The sequence below is a fragment of the Pseudorasbora parva genome, chromosome 10 (assembly GCF_024679245.1).
Source record: "Pseudorasbora parva isolate DD20220531a chromosome 10, ASM2467924v1, whole genome shotgun sequence".
Lineage (NCBI taxonomy): Eukaryota > Metazoa > Chordata > Actinopteri > Cypriniformes > Gobionidae > Pseudorasbora > Pseudorasbora parva.
In genome coordinates, this window is record NC_090181.1 from 37,531,939 (window position 1) to 37,554,513 (window position 22,575).

At 43.1% G+C, this 22,575-nt stretch overlaps 1 protein-coding gene across 1 annotated transcript in view; it reads right to left on the reverse strand.

Annotated features, from left to right (window-relative positions):
• Nucleotides 1–22,575, reverse strand: part of kif6 (kinesin family member 6) — a 340,398-nt gene that overhangs the window by 198,607 nt on the left and 119,216 nt on the right. The window contains exons 8-11 of the mRNA XM_067456029.1: nt 21,963–22,106; nt 21,778–21,864; nt 14,763–14,866; nt 405–510 (exon numbers count right to left, since the gene is read on the reverse strand). Coding sequence (XP_067312130.1) covers nt 405–510; nt 14,763–14,866; nt 21,778–21,864; nt 21,963–22,106 — 441 coding nt within the window. The remainder of the gene's footprint in view (nt 1–404; nt 511–14,762; nt 14,867–21,777; nt 21,865–21,962; nt 22,107–22,575) is intronic.

A 22,575-nucleotide genomic window follows, 5' to 3' on the forward strand; every position in this document is an offset into this window, starting at 1 on the left:
TAACTGAATCTACTAAATATATGTAAAATAATTAACATGTCATTCATTAATAATTTAATCAATCATGAACAGTCATGTTTCATAAATGATTAGTTATTCATTTACTAATCACTTGACTTGTAATGACTTGTAATGGAATTTACAAAACACATACAATTTTAGCATATCACTTGATAATCATTTATGCATGTTTTGTAAATGATTAGTTCATCATTAATAAACAACTTATAAATGACTTATAACTGAACGTTATTATAAAGTGTTACCCTGCATGTTATAGTTTGTGAATGTATGGGTTTAAAACATGGCAGAGCATTAAATAATAATGTAGAGGAAATACTGGAAGACTGCAAGACTAGGGAGGAAACACACATACACAAAAGATAATCAGAAAGAGCTCATACCTTCAACAGAGAGAAACAAAAATAGATTTTTCTCATGTCAGACCCCAGGTCTAATGTTACTTCACAGTCAGGGTCCTCCAGATACACATTTACCTGCTCCTCCAACCTACAAAACAGGAATAATACTTATGTATACCACTGTAAAACACTACATGGCATTAACACATACAAGAAAGCAAACTGCAAAAACAAAACAATATGAATTAATTAATTTTCAATGTTGATTGGCCATTTGGAGTGGCATGAGCAACAACTTGGCCTACCATTGGATGTGTGGCTTGGGTGTATCCAGGGATTAGGGGTGGCACGGTATATATATATATATATATATATATATATATATATATATATATATATATATATATATATATATATATATATATATATATATATTATTATTTTTTATTTATTTTTTATTTTTTCAAATGAACCGTTCGGTTCGATTGTCTTGGTTCAGAGCGTGTGCATCACACGGTTTGACGCATCCGCAATGTAGCCTCGTGTCCGTATGTTACCTCAGACAGTGGGTGTCCTTTTCGTGTAAACTAAGATGTGTGTGTGTGGACCTGGTGTGGACATACAGTAAAAGACAGTTCAAGTGGAGTGCTGCAGGCCACATCACGTGTAGAAATGTAAGGTGGGAGAGATAAGGAAGGCTGGCCGAAGTTGGAGGATACGCCAGCGTCATATAACGTTGGCTTTACACCGAATGTCCAAGCAGTGCATTGGCAGGGCATAAGAAGTGTGTATGGAGAACGGGAGCCGCACGCGCGACCAGCGTTTGTCTCACACAGCTGAACCGCGGCTTGTGTATTGCAAATACAGATGAATATCGTCCATTATGTCACCTTTTCCGGTATTCTCATCTGAGACCTGTCATTCTCCTCCTTTGAATTATGATGGGCAGCAAATGCGACCGTGTTCCCCTCTGTCCTACACACACATAATAATAATAATAATAATAATAATAATAATAATAAGAAGAAGAAGAAGAAGAAGAAGAAGAAGAAGAAGAATAGATTTTATTTATAATGCACTTTTCCTTCTGAAGAATCTCAAAGTGCAACAAATGGAACAAATAACAACAACAACAACAAAAATGAATAACAAATAAAAATATAGAATAATACAAAAAATCAACCAACACATACAGCTGAACAGAAACAGAGCTGATGGTGAACAGAAGCAGAGCTGATGGTTAACAGAAAACAGCTGAGGGTGGAAGTCTCTGTAAGCTCCAGTACACTGTGGTCCACTCCATGTATTACATTTCTCCCAGCGCTAGAGGCAGTGTCCTGATGACGTCATCAAGACATGACAGCTGAAAACCAGATGATGGGTCTTCATGACGATTCAGATGATGGGGATCGCCGCAGCACCACGCAGGAGGCAAACAAAGTTTATCGGGCACTTCTGTGGACACACCGGGGTCGGCGCAGAAGTCCAAGCCGTTCCACGTGCACAATGCTGAACAGCGGCACAGCCGAGACTCAGCAGCCGAGAAGCGGAACATCCCAACATCACGCCAGACGCTGATGACGCTAGCCCGGTGCAAACTTCAGTCACCATGCAGCTCAAGCCAGAGGGAGACCACGAGACCACCAGTGAGCAACCGACACCCAGAAGAGAGAGGAGTCGCAGCGAGCAACATGAAATGTCCTTCAAACCAGCAATGCATATAACATGTTGTATATAAGTATAGTTCACATGATAAATGTAACATTAAAGTTAAGATAAGCTTCCAGTTTTAATAATTTAAACAAGCTTTTGAAGCTCGGGCAAAAAGCTGCTCTCACTGAATTAAAGCCAGTGTACTGTTCTGATCAAAATCGTAACAAAAAAATGTACGGCAATGTGTTGGACTCAGTAGACAGTGTTTACTAAAGTGTGGATAATTAAACTATCATATACTGAAGTAAATTTCTGGAGTTTTAACAATTAAATGAATAGACAACAAGAACCGTACGAAACCGAAAACCGTGACCCTAAAACCTTGATATGACTCGAACCATGGGATTTGTGAACCGTGCCACCCCTACCAGCAATGTATTAAAATTAAGGGAAAATGTTTACTTTATGGAAGTGCTAATAGGCGGCCGCATATGTGGCAAAAAAAAAAAAAACACTTAACCCCAAAAAATTCTAACAAAAGGTTTTTCAGCTGTTTTTTATAGCATTAGGTGTCCTTAATAACATTATAAAAGTTAACCAAAATTTGACCGCTAGAAATGTGTGATTTTCAAGATGGCATCCAAGATGGGCAGGAAGTCCTTAAAATATCCTAACTCCTTCATTATTTGACCTAGCCAAGTAATCTTGGTGTCTAACCCCATGTTTTCTGGGTCTATGAATCCAATGGACTTGTCTAAATTGCACTGACATAATTACATACTTATGGAATACATGTTTTTGTGAGATTACTGTAAGGTTTTATCTTTGTTTGGGGTGAACCAGAGATGTAAACGATTTTGCCTGTCATGTAACTCCTCCTTCTCCAGTACATGTTTTTGGACACATACCCTTTTTTTTTTTTTTTTTGCTAAAACACAGACTTGGCATTCAATGTAAAAGTTATTGCACCCAAAAGTAACTTAAATTTGAGTTGTATAACTTTGATCATAAACAACTCTGAATTAGCCCGAACAGAGGACTGTGTGTAGACCCTCTAAAATGGTCGCTCATTTCAATTTGAATAAGGTAATACATATGTGATGCATAATTTATTGATGTTTTGAGTATAAAGGTGGCATTATACTAAACCCAACAAAACTAAATTCACAATTTTCAGCTATTCAGAAGATGGTGGAAGAATACTGACATTTGATATTGCATGCCTCATTGAAATGTTGTTTCAGCACATTTTGTGCAAAGAAAATTCATCCTTGACTACTTTAAAGGGGTCATGAACTGAGAAATAAAATTTTCCTTGAGCATTTGACATATTAGAGGTCATCACACTACAGTCCCTGACAAAAGTCTTGTCGCTTATCTATTTTCTAGAAATACCTGATATTAACCTGACTTTTAATTAATTAATTGGTGTTAGAAATAGCTCATATGAAAAGCTAAAACCCTCCCAAATGATGTTTAATGCACTGAAATAAATAATGTTCACAGAAAAAATATTTATCATTTAATCAAGACGGAAAGGTCAAATTTTGGCAAGACAAAAGTTTTGTCGCCTATACAGAAATTGAACAAATTTACAGCAAATACAAAAATATGTTAGCAAATTAAGTTGTGGTGCTGTGAGATCCAAATTTAATATCTTGTATGACTTCCATGGGCTTGAAGGACTTTATCCATGTGGTTTAGCAAGGATTCATACAATTTATTGATGATGTCATCAGGAATAGCTAAGAAAGCAGTCTTGCATGCCTCCCAGAGTTCATCAATATTCTTTGGTTTCGTCTTCCATGCGTCCTTTCATCCTACCCCACATATGCTCAATGATGTTCATGTCTGGTGACTGGGCCGGCCAATCCTGGAGCATCTTGACCCTCTTCGCCTTGAGGAACTTTGATGTGGAGATGGAAGTATGCGATGGAGCACCGTCCTGCTGCAGAATTTGGCCTCTTTTATGGTTGGGAATATAAGAGGTAGCTAAGATTTCTTGGTATTTTAGACTATTGATGTTGCCTTCCACCCTGCAGATCTCTCGCACACCTCCATACTGGATGTAACCCCAGACCATGATTTTTCTGCCACCAAACTTCACTGTTTTCTGGGTGAATCTCGGATCCATTCTGGCTCCAGTAGGTCTCCTGCAATATTTGCGGCGACTGTGGTGTAATTCAACAGAAGATTCATCTGAAAAATCCACCTTCTGCCACTTTTCCAGCGTCCATCCTTTTAGCAGGCTGTGGGCCTTGGCAAATGCCACACGGTTTTTCAATTGTCTTTTGTTTAGTGCTGGCTTCCGGGCACTGATTCGACCATGGAGGCCATTTCGAGACAGAATCCGACAAACTGTTCTGGTTGACACAGGGTCTTCAGGTGACCAGGTCTCGTGGAGCTCTGCTGCAGTGGAAAATGGGCTGGCCTTAGATTTTCGAGCCAACAAACGGTCCTCTCGAGCAGTTGTCTTGCGGGGTCTGCCTGACCTGGGCTTGTCAAAAACGTCTCGTCTCTTCAAATCTTTTTTTTTTATCCTCTGTACTTGACGCTGAGACACATTGAAGGTGTCTGCCACATCAGCAGTGGGTCTGGTCTTCAGCCTCTTGATAATCAAAACTTTAGTCTCTGGGTGAATCTTAGGCATGTTTGCAGAGGTCTAGTTGCAGTTGATGTGAAGCTCTAGCGTAATGGGGTTCTTTTTATACACACTTGAGACCTAATTGATCCATTATTAGTCACAGGTGAAGCTCATATGACAAGGTGACAAAACTTATGTCTTTGCAAAAATTGACTCAATGGGCTTTACCAAGCTGTGAATATAAGAATACTTTTTGAAAGTTTAGTTTTTCACTGAAACATTATCACAAAAGCTGGTGGGATTAAAATGAGCCATTTCTTGTAAAAAAATCTTGATTAGAAATATATTTCAGCGGCACTTTAGGTCAATTTGTACACAAGCAACAAGACTTTTGTCAGGGACTGTATAAGAATATCTTGTATGTTTCAGAACTGAAAACTTCCCTACTTCATCACTGCCTGTTTAGCTCTGCCCACTGATTCGCACATGACATGATGCAATAGAATAATTAAGAGAACAGTACCAGGAAAGGTACATTTCACTGAAGGGGAGAGAGAGAGAGAAGACATCACAAGTTATACAATCTTATTTCAGTGAACAAGAAAAGGATGAGGAATCCCAGAAGCAAGCTATCATTCAAACAGCTGTGCAATTGATCAAAAGTGATATCAAGTCCAATGTCCCATTTGTTATGGATCAGTATCTGAGCCCCTTGAGCTTGACTCTGCCCTTTTGTTTGTTCCTGAGACTCTCTGTACACTTTTGAATGGTCTTTTTGTGGGTAAGGAGACAAGCCGAAAGGTTGCAGGAATTGGACAGGCAATTGTCCAGGCAGCGTGACCACATGCTGTTTTAGCTCCATTACAACTTGGCCTTGCAGTGCAGGCATGTCATATGGATCGGGTCACAATTCCTGGTGGAATGGAATTCCACATGGAATGGGATTTGCTTCATCATACAAGGAAATTTTGCTTTTTGAAAAGAACTTAGCAGATTCAGTTGCTCCAGATATGTTACCGGATGACATATATGTGCTGGACATGGCTTTTTTTTTTTTTGCTGGGGACAATGTTGGACAATGTTGACCACAGCATCCTTACTATTGATCAGGTGTCTTCAACCCTGCTCCTGGGGACCTACTGTCCTGCAAAGTTTATTTCCAACCTACTACAACACACCTGCCTGTGTATTTTCAACAAGTGATCTTGAAGAGTTTGATTAGCTTCACTTGTCTTTGATTAGGGTTGGAGCTAAACTCTGCAGGACAGTGGGTCCCTAGGAGCAGGGTTAAGACTTATTTTATTTTTGGTCTTCCACTGAATTGGAATCATAGTAGCAATCACTCCAGGGTGAAAAAAGGACAGTGACAAACAGGTTCCTGCTCCCACATCAAGCAAGGAATCTCATAGAGAGGACCAAGGGACCAAGGAAATGGCAGTGTTGTTTGGCAAAAGCAGTACCAATTAACTTGCCTCTGCACTACAACCTTTTTAGCAATAAAATAGTTACCACTAAATAATTTGTTACCCCAGAATGTCTGCATCAATTTATTCCTAATCTAAATACCACTGCCAAAAAGTTTACTTCCAGATCATGGTGTGGATTGGAAAGGAAGGTGACATGAACACAGTGGATTGGGGATGGAAACTGGTGGACAACCGGTTCCTGCCAGTTATGACCAGTAAGACTGCTGCCTCAGAAAGTCTCCTACAGATAAATTAATGAGGCATTTATATAGCGCTTTCATATGTACTACTGCACACCCAAAGCACTTTACACTTATGTCAGGGGTCTCTCCTCAACCACCACCAGTGGGCAGCTCTACTTGGATGATGTGACGGCAGCCACAGTACAACACCGCCATAGTGCGCTCACCACATACTAGTAATATGTGGAGAGGAGAAAGTGTGATAGAGCCAATTCAGTGGATGTGTTTTTTTGGGAGTTCGTGATTGGTAAGGGCCAATGGAGGAAATTTGGCCAGGACCAGGCCAGGACCAGGACACCGATACTCTTTATGAGAAGTGTCATGGGAGATTTAATGACCACAGAGAATCAGGACTTCAGTTTAATGTCTCATCCGAAGGATGATGCTTGTTATAGTACAGTGTGCCCATCACTATACTGGGGTGTTAGGACCCACACAGACCACATGGTGAGCTCCCCGTGCTGGACTCACTAATACCTCTACCAGCAGCTACCTAGTTTTTCACAGTTGGTCTCCCATCCAGGTACTGACCAGGCTCAACTACCATGCATGAACCACAGAAACCATGGTAAAAGATGGTAATCAGATCTCAAGTAATTTACCACAGAATTATCAATATGCAAATATTTGCCCCTCAGCTTTTTAAAATTTTAATACTATTTCACATTCTGAGCTGTTTAGCATTATCTCTATCATGAATCCAACCACTTGCTCTTGTGATGCCATTCCTACAAAGTTACTAGTGGATGTTCTGTCCTCGGTGTTGCCAAGTCTTCTTTCTATTATCAATAGCTCTTTACAAACAGGTACTGTACCATGTTGCCTCAAACAAGCTGTGGTCCATCCTTTACTTAAAAATGCTAATCTCGATCCTTCTGATTTGAATAACTATAGACCCATTTCGAAATTTCCATTTTTGCACAAAGTTCTGGAAAAGTGTGTACTAAATCAAATTTCCCCCTACTTAAACTCTAACAACATTCTGGATCCATTTCAGTCTGGCTTCAGAGCTAAACACAGTACTGAATCTGCACTTTTGAGGGTATTAAATGATCTTTTACTATCTGCAGATTCTGGCAACTGTACTATTCTTCTATTATGTTGAACTTAAGTGCGGCTTTTGATACTGTGGATCATCGTATCCTGTTAAAGAGACTAGACCTTGCTGCACTAGACTGGTTTGCATCATATCTCGCTGACAGGAATTTATTGGTGGAAATTGGAGAATTTTCATCAAGCTCAGTTCCTGTCACTTGTGGGGGGCCCCAGGGCTCAATTCTTGGTCCAGTCTTATTTTCCTTATACATACTCCCTCTTCGTTTCATTTTTGAGTCCCATAGGGTTTCATATCACATTTATGCCGAAGACACTCAGCTCTGTTTTCCATTAAAATCAGGTACTGATTCAGTTTCCTCTGCTAGCTTGTTTAGAGGACATTGAGGTTTGGATGGACACAAATTTCCTTCAATTAAATCAGAAGAAGACTGATGTTATGTTATTTGGCCCTTCACACATTTTAAATAACATACGTTCTACCCTAGGCCCCCTTCAAGATAACATTCGTGACAAAGTTAAAAATCTGGAAGTTACCCTTGACCCTGAGTTAAAGTTTGATAAACACATCAACTCTGTAGTTAGAGCCAGTTTTTTTCAGCTTAGGGGACTTTGCAAGCTGAAAAATATTCAGAGTTTTAGTGATTTGGAGACTGTTATTCATGCATTTATTTCAACCAGGGTGGATTATTGTAATGCCCTATATGCTGGAATAAATCAGTCCTCACTTTCGCGATTACAACTGGTACAAAATGCTGCGGCTCGTTTTTTAACAGGGACAAAAAAGAGAGAACATAACACACCTGTGCTGTCATCACTTCATTGGCTACCCGTTCGGTTCAGAGTTGATTTTAAGGTTTTAATGTTTGTATTTAAATCAATTCATGGTCTTGCCCCTTCTTTTATCTCTGAATTTGTCCATTCTTATTCCTCAGTGAGAACGCTCAGATCTTCCACCCAGATGATATTAAATGTTCCAAAATCACGACTTAAATCTAAAGGTGACAGCGCTTTCTCCATTCATGGTCCTAAGCTCTGGAATTCCTTACATGTGTCTATTAGACTTTCCCCTACTCTGTCTACATTTAAATCTTCTCTCAAAACATATTTTTTTCTCAGGCATATGTTTAATTAGATACAAATTTTTAAGTTTTAAATATTGTTTTATATTGCATGATGTTCTTGTCTTAATTGTATTACTTTTGTTTGGTTTCTTTTGATATTTTATTATTAGTGCTTAAATTGTATTGTATGAGGATGCTTTGTTTGGTATATTGTGCAGCACTTTGGTAAGCATTTATGTTGTTTTAAAGGGCTATATAAATAAACTTGACCTTGACCTTATACTGTTTGGCTGCCGACCATTACATCTCCAAGTGTCCTACACGTCCAGCCAGGCCTTTGGTGAGTGTGATCTGTCCAGCAACATATAAGAGCCGACCCTTGACCACTATTGTGAACCTCATTACCTCCGATGTTTCCCTGTCCGTCTCAGCCCTCCTCGATTCAGGCTCTGCTGGGAACTTCATCTCCGGCGCCCTCTGTCGTCAGCTCCGTCTCCCAACGACCCGTACTCTGACAAATTTTTAAATTGAGTCCATCACCGGCAAGCCGTTAAGTCGACGGTTCGTCAGCCTCCTGGCCGGTCCATTGAAGCTTCAGGTTGGGCTTTTACACGTGGAGGAGACTCACTTACTGGTTCTGGAGGAATTCACCACTGACGTGGAACTGGGGCATCCGTGGTTGGAGCAGCACGGTCCAGTCATCTTGTGGAAGTCCGGCGAGGTCCTCAAATGGGGAGAAAGTTGTTTCAATGGATGTCTTTCTGCTCTGCCTGTCCCCATTACATCTCATTACAGAAATATCGCTGCCTGTGCCACCTCTGTAGAAATCCCCGTGGATCAGCGATCTGTTCACATTCCCGACTGTTACTCTGACTTCCAAGACGTCTTCTGTCCTCACCAGGCTTCCAAGCTGCCTCCCCACCGGTCATGGGACTGTGCCATCGACCTGCTTCCGGGTGAGCCAGTGCCCAGGGGAAAGATTTATCCCCTTTCCCTACCGGAGGAGAAGGCCAAGGAGAATTACATCCAGGAAGCACTCGACCAGGGCTACATTCGACCATCCACGTCCCCTGCTGCTTCCAGCTTCTTCTTCATGGTCAAGAAGGACGGAGGCTTGCGGCTCTGCATCGATTACCGAGCCCTGAATAAAATCAGTTAAGTTCAGATATCCCCTTCCTCTCATCCCATCCATCCTAGAACATCTCCCTTGTGGTGCCACTGTCTTCACAAAGTTGGACCTCCGCAGTGCGTATAACCTCATCCGGATACATGAGGGGGACGAGTGGAAGACCGCCTTTGTGACCCCCACCGGCCACCAATACTTGGTGATGCCTTATGGCCTGGCAAACGCCCCCTCCGTATTCCAGGATTTCGTCCATGAGGTGCTCTGGGAGTTCCTCCACCACTCTGTATTGGTTTACATCGACGACATCTTAATCTACTCATGGAGCCTGGCTGAACATCGCCATCACGTTGCGGAGGTCCTGCAACACCTGAGGGAGTTCCAGCTCTACCTCAAAGCCGAGAAATGCTCCTTCCATCAGCCCTCAGTACAGTTCCTTGGATACTCCAACCAGGTGTCAGGAGTGCGCCATGTCCAAGAGATCCCGGCACCTCCCTGCAGGAAAACTCCTCCTGCAGCCCGTTCCAACCGTCCATGGTCACACCTACGAGTGGATTTCATCACTGACCTTCCCGTCTTCGATGGTAATACCTGCATCCTAGTAGTAGTGGACTGTTTTTCTAAGTCCTGTCATCTGATCCCTCTGAGGGGCCTTCCCCACAGCCCTAGAGACTGCAGAGGTGCTATTCAATGGCATCTTCCGATATTATGGGATTCCTGAAGACATCGTGTCAGATCGAGGCCCAAAGTTCACTTCCCGGGTATGGAAGGCGTTCTTCACGCTCCTAGGTGTGACCGTGAGTTTGTCTTTCGGATACCACCGCCAGACCAACGGGCAGACGGAGAGGAAGATCCAGGAGATTGGTCGCTTCCTCCGTACCATGGTCACCAGGACTCCTGGAACCAGTTCCTGGGTTGGGCCGAGTACGCGCAACACTCCCTTCGCCAAGCCACCACGGGACTGACCTCTTTCCAGTGCGTACTTGCGTACTCGGCTACCAACCATCAGACGTACCTGCCGTTGTCTACTGGTTCCGGGAGAGCGAGAGGGTCTGGGACTCAGCACACCATCAACTCCAGCGAGCCTTGCGCAGGCGCAAGATGGCAGCTGACCTTCAGAGATCCAACACTCCCACCTTCCAACCGGGACAGAAGGTCTGGCTGTCCACTAGTGACATCAGGATGTGTCTGCCGTGCAAGAAGCTGAGTCCCAGGTTCATTGGCCCCTATAAGATCTTGAAGCAGGTCAACCTGGTCACCTACCAACTCCAACTTCCCTCTCACTTACGCATCCACCCCACATTCCATGTGTCCCTCCTCAAACCTCACCATCCTTCTGTTCTTCCCTCCACAGAGCCTGGCATGACCGAGGAGAACCCCCTCCCACTCGTCGTGGAGGAAGGGACGGCGTACACAGTGAAGGAGATTCCGGACTCCCGGCACCATGGTGGTCATCTGGAGTATTTGGTGGAGAGGGAAGGCTACGGTCCAGAAGAACGCTCGTGGGTACCCAAAAATGATATCCTTGACCCCACTCTGATTGAACAGTTTCATGCCTCTCACCCCAACAGACCTGCACCACGAGGCCGAGGCTGACCACCATGACGTCAGGGTCCACGGCCCGCTCCTGTGTGTGTGTGTGTGTGTGGGGGGGGGGGGGTAATGTCACAGACACGCCAGGCTCCAAAGTCACCCAATCACTACGCACACCCTCTCCCGAGTTCTAATCACACACACCTGATCCTCATCACCACCCCAATCTACCACAGCACAAAAAAACACACACCCCATCAGTCACTGTCCAGTCTCGTCTATGAGAAGGTTCTAACGCTTTTTGCTTTACCCCAGGACTCCCTCGAATTATCCCAGGGATCTTTTAAGTCTCTTGTCAGAATCTCCTTGTGTCTCCTTAACCAGTGTGTGTGTCTCCAGCGAACTCTCCAGCGAACTCTCCAGAGGTATCTCCATTGTCATTCTCCAGTGATCTCTCCAGCGATTCCCACTACCCTTACGAAGACTCCTATTCACCTGTCCACCTGCACTTCAGTCACACTCTCTGGTGCTCAACTAACACCTTTGTCTCCAGCAGTCTCTGTACTCATGACAGATTGTTTGATAAAGACGTTTACGAGCCCTACTTCCAAGTCTCCAGTGCTGCACGCCCACCAAAATCCAGCGTTTTGAAGAGAGCCTCAAAACCAGTGTAGAAAATAGCCAATTACTTATTAGTCATGATTTTTGAATGTAAAAACCACTTGAAAATCATTAGTTGACCTCAGACAACAGTATAAAAATATACAAAAGGCAGTTCATGACACCTTTAAAACAGTATCGTCTGGTGATTATGGAATTTCTCAGTTAGATTATTCTGAGGAATTAAATGGAATTTATCTGACTTTGAGAAGTTATTATCAGCCTAGATATCATCCAAATTGTTTTTACTTGTCTATATATTCATCTAAAAGGGATTCACAGTGGCCGCCCTAAGCCATTGCGAGCCCTGTCGAGTTAGATGAAGCCCCCTTTTCCGGAGAGCGATCAAGGACGCCTCCTCTGTGGAGTTTTCTGGTTGTCGATGCTGCGATCCACCGTCTACGATGCTCGGGCCACTACGATTTCCAGTGAATGCATGCTGCTCCAGCCACCTCTAGAAGACTTGCAGCTGGGCAGCAAACGCTTTCACACACCGAAAATCCTCTCTGGCTAAGCTCTGCCGGGGTGGCCACTTCAGGGGGTCAGGCAGGAGGCTCGGTGGGTACCAGAGACCAGCCTAGAGAGGCTGGTTCCCCTAGTAGAGTATCTCGGCGCATGGTTATGCCTCCCGAACATATCTACTTGGGCCCTAGCTGTATACCATGGGCAAAGGGTACAGACTGCAGTTCAGTGTTCCACTACCGAGGTTCATCGGTGTGGTCTGGGCTGTGGTGTGCCCAGCCCCCTCTCCCAGGGAACGATTAAGGTCACCTCATCCATGGAGTTTTTCTGGAAGTCGATGCTGCAATCCGCTGTCTATGACGCTTGGGCCACTGTCATTTCCAGCAGACGCATGCTGCTTCAGCTGCCTCTAGAAAAACCTGCAGCTGGGCAGCGAAAGCATCCACACACCGAAAATCCTCCCGACTAAGCTCTGCCGGGTGGCCGCTTTAGGGGGTCGGGCAGGAGGCTCAGTGGGTTCCAAAGACCAGCCTTGGGAGGCTGGTTCCCCTAGTAGAATATCTCGGCACATGGTTATTCCTTCCAAATATATCTGCTTGGGCCCTGCATACCATGGGCAAAGGGGTTCAGACTGCAGTTCAGTGTTCCACCACAAAGGTTCATCAGTGTGGTCTGGACTGTGGTGTGCCCAGCCTAGTGGCAGGTTATGGAACAGGAAGTGTGCTCCCTGTTGGTAAAGGAGTCCATAAAGTAATAATAATAATAATAATAATAATAATAATAATAATAATAATAGATTTTATTTATAACGCACTTTTCATTCCGAAGAATCTCAAGGTGAAACAAAGGGAACATTTTTTTTAAAAACATGAATAACAAGTAAAAATATTGAATAATACAAACAATCAACCAACACATAACAATTAAAAGCTTTTCTGAACAGAAAACAGAGCTGATGGTGGAAGTCTCTGTAAGCTCCACAAGTACATTGTGGTCCACTCCATGTTTTACCCCAATTTGGCAGTGTCCTGATAACGTCGTTGAGGCATGACAGCTGAAGACCAGATGGAGGGGATCGCTGCAGCACTATGCAGGAGACAAACAAAGTTTTCCGGGCACTTCTGTGGACACACCGGTGTCGACGCTGATGTCCAAGCCGTTCCACGGCCGCAATGCAAGACGGAACAGCGACGCAGCCGAGACTCAGCAGCCGAGAAGCGTAACATCTCAACATAATGCCGGACGCTGCTGACGCTAGCCCGGTGCAAGCTTCAGCCACCATGCAGTTCAAGCCCGAGGGAGACCAACAGTGAGCAGCCAACACCAAGAAGAGACAGCAGCCACAGCTAGCAACATCAAATTTCCTTCAAACCAAAACCAACCGCAAATTCAAACAAAAACAGCAGAGAAGCGGTGAAAAAATGGCAAACGGTGAACAACGTCCTCACAGAGGCTGCCAGCAATCAGCAACAGTCCCAATTGTAGTTTTGACTGTTAGACTAGTCAGAAATATAAGAAAATAAAATCTAAAACTAATAGTACAGTTAACATGACTGTTAGACTAGTCAGAAATATAAGAAAATAAAATCTAAAACTAATAGTACAGTTAACATGATTTGTGGGTGGAGAAGTGGCAAACAGACAATGTCAGCGTCCTCTCCCCCATGTTGCCTAGCAAAGTGTTCCCTCCACCAGACATTGAGTTCAGCTTTTATGGCCGCTACTTCATTGTTCCCAAAAACAATGGGGAGGATTGCGTCCCATAATAGATCTTATAGAGGTACTTGAACCTTTCTTTGAGGAGAATCAGGTTCAATATGCTCTCTATTCGATCGTGAGTCAGATCCTGTTCAAGGACTAGTTTGTCACGATATATCTAGGGATGCATATTTCCGACCTCAAGTTCCTGAGGATCGTTTTTGGGGCGAAGCATACCAGTATCGGGTTCTTCCTTTTTGGCCTAGCCCTTTTCCCTCGCACCTTTACCAAGCGCATGAATGCAAAACTTGCGCCTATCAGGCCCCAGGACATCTGTGTACTGAATTATATTGATGACTGGCTGATAATAGCCCAGTCACGAGACCCCTACAGTGGTGGGCGAGGACCAAGGGGTTTTCCCCCGAGAGGAAATCCCTTCCGTATGATCAGGGAATGCGCAAATGCCTTCGTTCCCTTGTCATATGGAAGAAACCTTGGTTTCTGTCTCGAGGGCCAGTGCTGGGAGCATCATGTTGCCGGAAAACAGTTTCAACAGATGCCTCCCTCACTGGCTGTGGCGCGGTCATGGGAGGCCGCTTTGCAAGAGGTTTGTGGGGGACCCAGCATTCTTTCTGGCACATCAACTGCCTGGTAATGCTGGCGGTCTACGATCTTTACGAACGATTTACACACAAATTCGTTCTGCTCGTGTTTCATGAATGAGGCCCAATCAATCCAAATTGTGAACAAATCCTTAAGTCTGATCTATTACCTCCCAAACACACAGACAACGATATCAGTCATCTCAATTCATTATTAATGTTTTAACAGATTGAGAAGTGAGGAATAAATGGGTACATACTGCTGGATCTCTTGTTGGGTTAGCTTGTCACTTCTTTGTTCTCCAGTCACTAGAGCCAACTCTTCCTTCAAAGACTGAATCTCCTTCTTCAAACGGACAATCATCTGCCAGACAAACAATGAACATTTCAACAGCACAAATAGCGGGTGAAATTCTCACATTAGCTATACCAGACCAGAGGTGGGAAGTAACAAATTACATTTACTTCGTTACATTTACTTGAGTAAATTTTTTGGGGTAACCTGTACTTTTAGAGTATATTTTAAAATAAGTACTTTTACTTTTACTCAAGTACATTTCTTGTGAAAAAAACTGTACTTTTACTTTGTTACATTCTGTGGTGTTCCTCCGCTACTGTCAATGGTAATAATTAATTATATATTTTAAAATAAGTTATGACTTGTTCGCAAGTCTCGCAAAACTTGGCAGAGGCTGCTTCGCGAGAGGTGGATACACATAACCCGCATAAAATTAGCACGCGTTTAGTCAGAAGATAATGGCCGAAGCAGAAGGAGATGTGTGCGAGCTATGGGAGGCAGATCACCCGTACATGGCCTCAAGTTCAGCCTATGATTTCAGTCCAAGATGTCAAAAAGAACAGTTTCATAATTGAATGCACGCTGTGTGCACCAAAATGAACTGACATCACAGCATACAATAGGTCCAGCTCCAACATGAGAAAACAGCGGTAAGTGTAACAATGATGCCTATATTTGAACACTATTAAGGGTAATTTGGTACCTATGGGCACTTTTCCTTTATTGTAATACTATTTTACATACTGTCCGAGTGTTTTCATCATATGCGCTCTTGTGCAAGCATTGACAAATCGTTTGAATCCTCCGAACAACACACGTCAACAAACAAACGTTCACATCTGCACATTTAAATATCTTTTTTTCACAAAACGAGCAACCTCATTGGCAAAATGTACCTGTGACAATGTTTTAGCAAACCCCAAAATACGTACCAATAAACACTGCAGTTTCTAACAGAAATGAACACTAGGCAGAATAACAGTGTTTTTAATCTTTTTTGTTTTTGTCTATGGTTTGTAAACAAATACATTTTGAAATTTGCGTCACAGGTCCATGTTCTGCTTTTCTGATTCACCAAGCTTGCTCGATAGCTCAGCTGATACAGATTTGTATTTGCAATGCGAAAAGCTTGAGAACGAACCCCATGAAGAACGAGCCATGATAAAAGAGCTCAAAGACGAGTTCTAAACACAAGCTAAAAATACATGGACACAATTTTCTTTTTGTCACATTTGCTTTTGTTAACACTATCAGGTAGGTTTAGGGCTTAGTGTGGGTGTATGTTAAAAACACAATGTAACAAAACATGCCAGATTCATGCAAATCTGTTCTGGAAAAAAAACTAAGCTTTTAGCGCCACTCAGTGGACATTTAACTTTATGATATGTATGTATTGGTACATATTTTGTGGTTTGCAAAAACGTTGCCACAGGTACCGATGAGATCAGGCAAAAAACAAAACAAATTGAATAGCATAATGTGACATCTTGCATTTATACACAAATTCAGACAGACAACAGTCTGCAGTGTATACATACATTTAAAAATGGGACTGTATTTTTAAGAATGCATATACTTATAAAAATATAAGAACAAGGTATGTTTTAAAAAGAGCTGTGGTTAGCCCAGCACCCACACCATTAATTTACATTGTTTAACCATTAAACACACACACACACACACACACACACACACACACACACACACACACACACACACACACACACACACACGTGGAGGTGTGTGAAAGCTCTCTAAGTAGTCTGACATTCAGGGTTTGCTGTTTGCTTCTTATCAATCAGATCAAAAGTAACTTGTAACTAAGTACTTGAGTAGTTTTTTCATCTAATCCTTTTTGCTCTTACTCAAGTAACTATTACGATTGTTACTTTTGCTTTTACTTTTACTTGAGTAAATATTTCTGTAAGTACTTGTACTTTTACTTGAGTAAAGATTTTGGCTACTCTACCCAACTCTGTACCAGACCACGTCAGATCACATTACTATCATGTTTTTTAGCATATCTTTCTATGGAAGAAATAGTAATAGTATTATGCTAGTATTGTTCTGAATTCAACAGCAAGTAAATGCACCAGATAAAAGGAAGATCACTTATTTTTAAGACAATGAAAGCCTTGATTAATTTGACAAATAGCAATACTTTCCTGTGGCAAGCAGCGAGGCAAGGACCTAATCCCCTCTAGGACCTAAATACATTGCAGATATGCTGATTAAATACAAACCCAACAGATCACTCAGATCAGCAGGATCAAGTCAGTTAGAAATACCAATAGTTCATTCAAAGCAAGGCGAGTCTTGGCTTTTAGCTACTATGCCAGCTTCCTGAACAGAGCAGATGTGCTCCAACTGTAGCCGAAGGAGCGAAGACAGTGGAAGACAAGAGAGGACCAGGCCTGTGTTTGTGGGCAGTCCGTGAGGGCCATCCACCAGGCATCCAGTACCAACGCATGGCACCATGAGGAAGAACCTCTCGGCTGCTTGAGGGCCAGAATTTTTTTTTTTTTTTTTTTTTTTTACGTTTAACAACTTTACTTCAAAACAATCAAAAAAACGAAAGTAAACCGTGGGCAGCTCCTCACGGACGACTGCCTGCACGCACATAACAAAACGTAAACAAAACATAACGTAAAGTCCAGGCCTGGTCCTCTCTCGTCTTCCACTGTCTTCGCTTCTCCTTTTATATTCCCGTCACTCCGCCATGAGACCACCGGCCCGCTCTCACGGTCCCTATCCTTGCTGCTTGCCACAAGTTTTGTTATTCATTATTAACCCCTTGCCTGTCAAAGATCACAGATGGTCCCAGATTACTATTGTTCAACATTCACTGCACGTTAAAACATCCCACTCTTACTTTATCTGGACAAACTCAGTATCAGAATAAGACAGAATAAAGACTCCAGTGTCAATATTTGAACACTGTTTATGATAAAACTGGGTTGCAGTGACATTAATGTCTTAATTTATGTCAGGAGTGCATAATAATCGATCCATTATGAACAATATATTGAATGTAATATCACACGCACATTAAAGGGGTACTTCAGCACTGGGAAAAATAATCTGTAATTAAACTAGGTCATTAAATGTGCCCTAGAATGAGTTGAAACAATATGTTAAATTATTCTCTGATATCTACATAGAGGGTATGTGGCTTATTTAAGGGCAAAAATTGTCCAGATACAGTTTTACAAGTCCATTTACAACCCTATAAATTGTCCCTAGGATGTAATGCTATGTTTTTGCCTTATTTGGAAGAGTCATGAATATTAATGTTGAGCTCTGCTCTGATTGGCTTATTTCAGCCGCTCACAGGTCACAGTACAGCAGTTCAGCTGTTCAGCGAAGCGGCTCGTGAGTCCTGACCGAAAACAGAACGATTGAATGACACTTTAAGCAGAAAATATCAAATGGAGATTGCTAAAATGCAGCTTACTTGTTTATTGGTGTTTTCCCATCAATATTGGGACGCGAGTTAAGTAGCCAAAGCCCATAATAAATAATGGTTTAGCATCTAAATTTATCACCAATATGGAAACATTTGGACTCAAATGAGGGAGTTAGGCTGCGTGAGTCTAACGCTGGTTTGGCTACTTTCAGTTCCTCATTAAATTATTTCATTTTGACTTTAAATAGTTATAGCCTTCTGTTCTGAATACCGTTACATTTGAAGGATTTGTTGTGGAGTGAGGGGAACTAAAATAACCTATGTTTGTAGTACACTATTTTGCTTTATTTAGCCTACTGGTATTATTATGAATGCAATCAAATGCGACTTATACATGACTTACCTGTTTTTCTCTCTCTTTAAAAAGTCTTGATGGTTAACAGTTAACCAGTTAATTAGCATCCCATAGATATGCCTAGCTATCAAATTAGTGCAGAATCAACTTTGCGTTGCGAACGCATCAAGGATCAAAAGCAGTTGTGTGGTAAAGTGCTGAGCTGAATATTTGTGCCATCTAGTGGTTTAATGGAGAATACAGTCAAATGGCCCATTGTATACAAGAATTGTTATGCTTGGCTTGACTTATTTGAATGGTTGTAGGCCTATATATGGGTTTGCGAAAGAAAAAAAAAAGAAAAAAAGAAAGAGGGTCGCTTTAAAAAAAAGTTTGAAATCCACTGCTCTATGGTACGGTGTTGCCTCCTGTAGTCTATTTTAGATTATTTTTTTATCAAATTAATTATTGTTGAAATATTGTTGAATTATTATAAGATATTGTTCAAACCTATCCCCGGGAAGAACTCAAATATCAATTAATGAAAGTGCAAAAAAAATGGAACACATGACCCACAGGGGTCCATTTTGTGTCCTGTTTCAGTCATGTGCACAGGTCACATGGCTCCATATTTTCTCCAATGAAAATGGCATTTTTTCACTAATTTCCTGTCCAGATAATCACCCACAAAAATATGAGTCACCTTCACTGGTAAGTAAAGAAGTATTTTCAAGAACGTTACATTATATATCATCAAATGTTTTAGAGTAAAGAACAAAAAACTATGTGTTGCCTCAAGGCAACATATTACCATAATGGAATCGCATATTTCGCTGGGCATTTCCCTTTGAGAGCTTACACAGCTTGAAAGATGTCATTCAAACCGTGTATTCCTGGAATGCAATTGTTTCCTGTCCTCGCTGACGGCCACGATCGCTCTCACATGTAGACATGTGAGATTGCGATTGTGGGTGATTCTCTCAGGAGAATGTGGTCACGTAGGCGCATTGTTCATCTCACCCTTCTCGTAAAGGCTTGAGTGCTCAGCCCGCCGTGTGACGTCGAGTGGCCGGCTGACAGCAGTGGTTGTCATGGCAACCAGCGCGCGTCAGTCTGCACTCTAGATGCGCGGTCGAGACTATGAAACCTCAAAATGGGTTTAGTCCCTTTGCCAATCCCCTGATCTAGTTAATTTTCTGGTGCTACCGAAAAAAAGGGCTACTTTGGCTGATAAGCGCTGGTGACCTGAACAAGAACTTGGCCTTGCAGTTATTGGTGGCCCAGAAGCAGACGGAGGCATTGCACCAACGACCAGCTGCTGCCTGGCAGTCACAGCCCCTCTGCCAGCTTGTCGCCGAGGGCATCCCCCCCTGCGTCCGCCTCCACCCTACTAAAGCCGAGCAGCAGCCTCCACTGGAGAAGCAGGGTGCCGAACACGAGGGAGGCGCCCAACCCATCCAGGGTCCCGCAAGGAGAAACAGCCCTGAGACGGGCAGGCCAGGGAGAACAGGAGCTGCTCTGGGATAGATGATGTTCGCACTCGGCTATGTGATTCAGTTCGCCCGCCGGCCACCCAATGACCAATCTTGGACCTCTGCGCCCTGAAACGGGCCCTGTCGGGCTGTCCATGTCACCTCGCGTTTTCACAAAGGTCACTGAGGCAGCCACTGTTGCTCAGAGAACGTGGCGTTTGCATCCTCAACTATTTCGACAACTGGCTCATACTTGCCCGGTCTCGGGAGCAGTTGTGCGAACACAGAGACATGGTGCTCTGTCACCTCAGCCTGTTGAGCCTTGGGTCAACCGAGAGAAGATCAAACTCTGTCCCACACAGAGGATCTCTTACTTCGGTATGGACCTAGATTCGGTCAGCCAGAGTGCATGCCACACAGAGGAGCGAGTCCAGTTGTTGTAAACTGCTTGAATTCGTTCAAAGGCAGGACAGCGGTCCCACTGAATTTTTTTCAGAGGCTGCTGGGCATATGGCATCTGCAGCCACAGTACACCGCTCGGATTGGTTCATATGAGACCTCTTCAACACTGGCTCCATGGCTGGGTCCCGAGGTGGGCGTGGCAGAGCAGTCAGTACTGAGTCCCAGTGATTCCTTACTGCCGCCAAACCTTCAGCCCGTGGACCAACGCTTCGTTTCTTTGGGCCGGGGTGCCCTTAGAACAAGTGTCCAGGCATGCTGAGCTATTCACGGATGCCTCTGCCACAGGCTGGGGGGCCAAGTACAACAGGCATGCAGTTGCAGGTCTGTGGACGGACCCCAATTGCATTGGCATATCAATTGCTTCAAGTTGCTGGCAGTACATTTGGCACTGCGCCACCTCAAGGGGCCGCAGCGTGGCAAGCATGTACTGGTCCGTACGGACAGCTCTCCGGCCATTGCGTACATCAACCGTCAGGGTGGTCTACGCTCCCCTCGCATGTTCCAACTCGTCCGCCACCTCCTCCTTTGGAGTCAGAAACAGCTGAGGTCGCTTCGGGGCATTCATGTCCCATGTGTGCTCCAGACGGTCCAGTGTGCTCAAGCAGGACACTGGAAGGGCCAGACTCCTGGCGTTTTGGTAGGGATCCCAATTCGTCGGTCAGTTCCAACGTATGTAGAACGTGACAGACTGAAAGGGAACATCTCAGTTATGTATGTAACCCTCGTTCCCTGAAGGAGAGAACGGCGCCCTCTGTCCCATCGCCAGGTGCTGTGCTTCCGCTAGGAGGCTAGTCACTAGTCCGCTCCTCAGCAGAAAAAAAGCATTGATCTACCATTCCACTTCCTTATTTATACCCGCGCTGCGGGGCGGAGCGTGGGATGCGCGGATCACATGCCAATCTCCAATTGGCTTGTTTTTAAATACTCAAAGTAGATTGGTCTCTGAAGTAAGATCCCAATAAGTCGGTCAGTTCTGACATACGTCTCCGTTTGGAGACGATTTTAGGTCTAAAAGAAGAAGGTCTTTCTATCAAAACCCAAACATAACTAGACCTAAAACATCTGTGGTGTTGTTTCACTCTGGATTCCTGTCCATCCACCCATATGCTTTTATGGCAGAAAAAAAGGAGATTAGGAAAATCAGTACAAATACAATAAGGTTCCAGCAGGTTCGGGAATTCAACCTACGGATGTCTTATTTATATTATCCCTGCTCATTATAACAAGAAAGTACTCTAATATTGGTAAAATTACATCACCTTTAAAGAAATAAAATAAGGTCAGATGATAATATCAAACTCACCAGAGCGGGATCCAGTTCTTCATTAAGCAAAGCATCATTCTTAATCAAAGCCACTCTCTGGGCAAATCGACAGGTGGATATAGACTCCTAAGAGGAGGAGCAGGGAAGGGAGTGATGTGAAGATTTAAAAAAAAAATGTTGCCTTTCATGCACAAAAATGTTTAAATTGAGGTTAAGAGATGTACAGCAATGTTGCTCCTCTCCACAGACACAGTAGCGATCATGGTGGTCATGCAGTTACCACCCAAACTGTCTCTAAGCACAGATGTCATCATGGAGTTGCGATAGGGGATGTGGGACCTATTCTTCTCTGACAGGGCAATGATGACCTAAAAAAAAAAAAAAAAAAAAAAAAACAACAACAAAAAAAAAATGAAACACACCCAATTGTTATTTCAATAATATAATTCAAACTCCTTTTAAAACCGAGAAGGGTCATGTCAGTATAAACCGTACATTCACATAATTTAAATAATTTAAAGGGGTGATGAATTGAGAAATCAACTTTCCCTTGATCCTTTGATATATAAATGGTCATGGTAATATAAAAATATCCTGTACGTTTCAGAGCTAAAAAGTTAGTAAAAGAAAAGCTTTTATGGACACCAGGCCCAGAAATCGAGGCTCTCAAATTAATGACGGTCAGTACCGGTCGCTTTGTTTAGCCTGGTTGACTCAGCACGCAGCTCGTTATCATGTAAGGGCCCAGTTCATGTTGGACAGACATTTTAATTGCATTTTGTGTCTGTTAAGAGGCACAAAGACACCCTTTACGTTTATGCCCTGTGATGGCCGAAC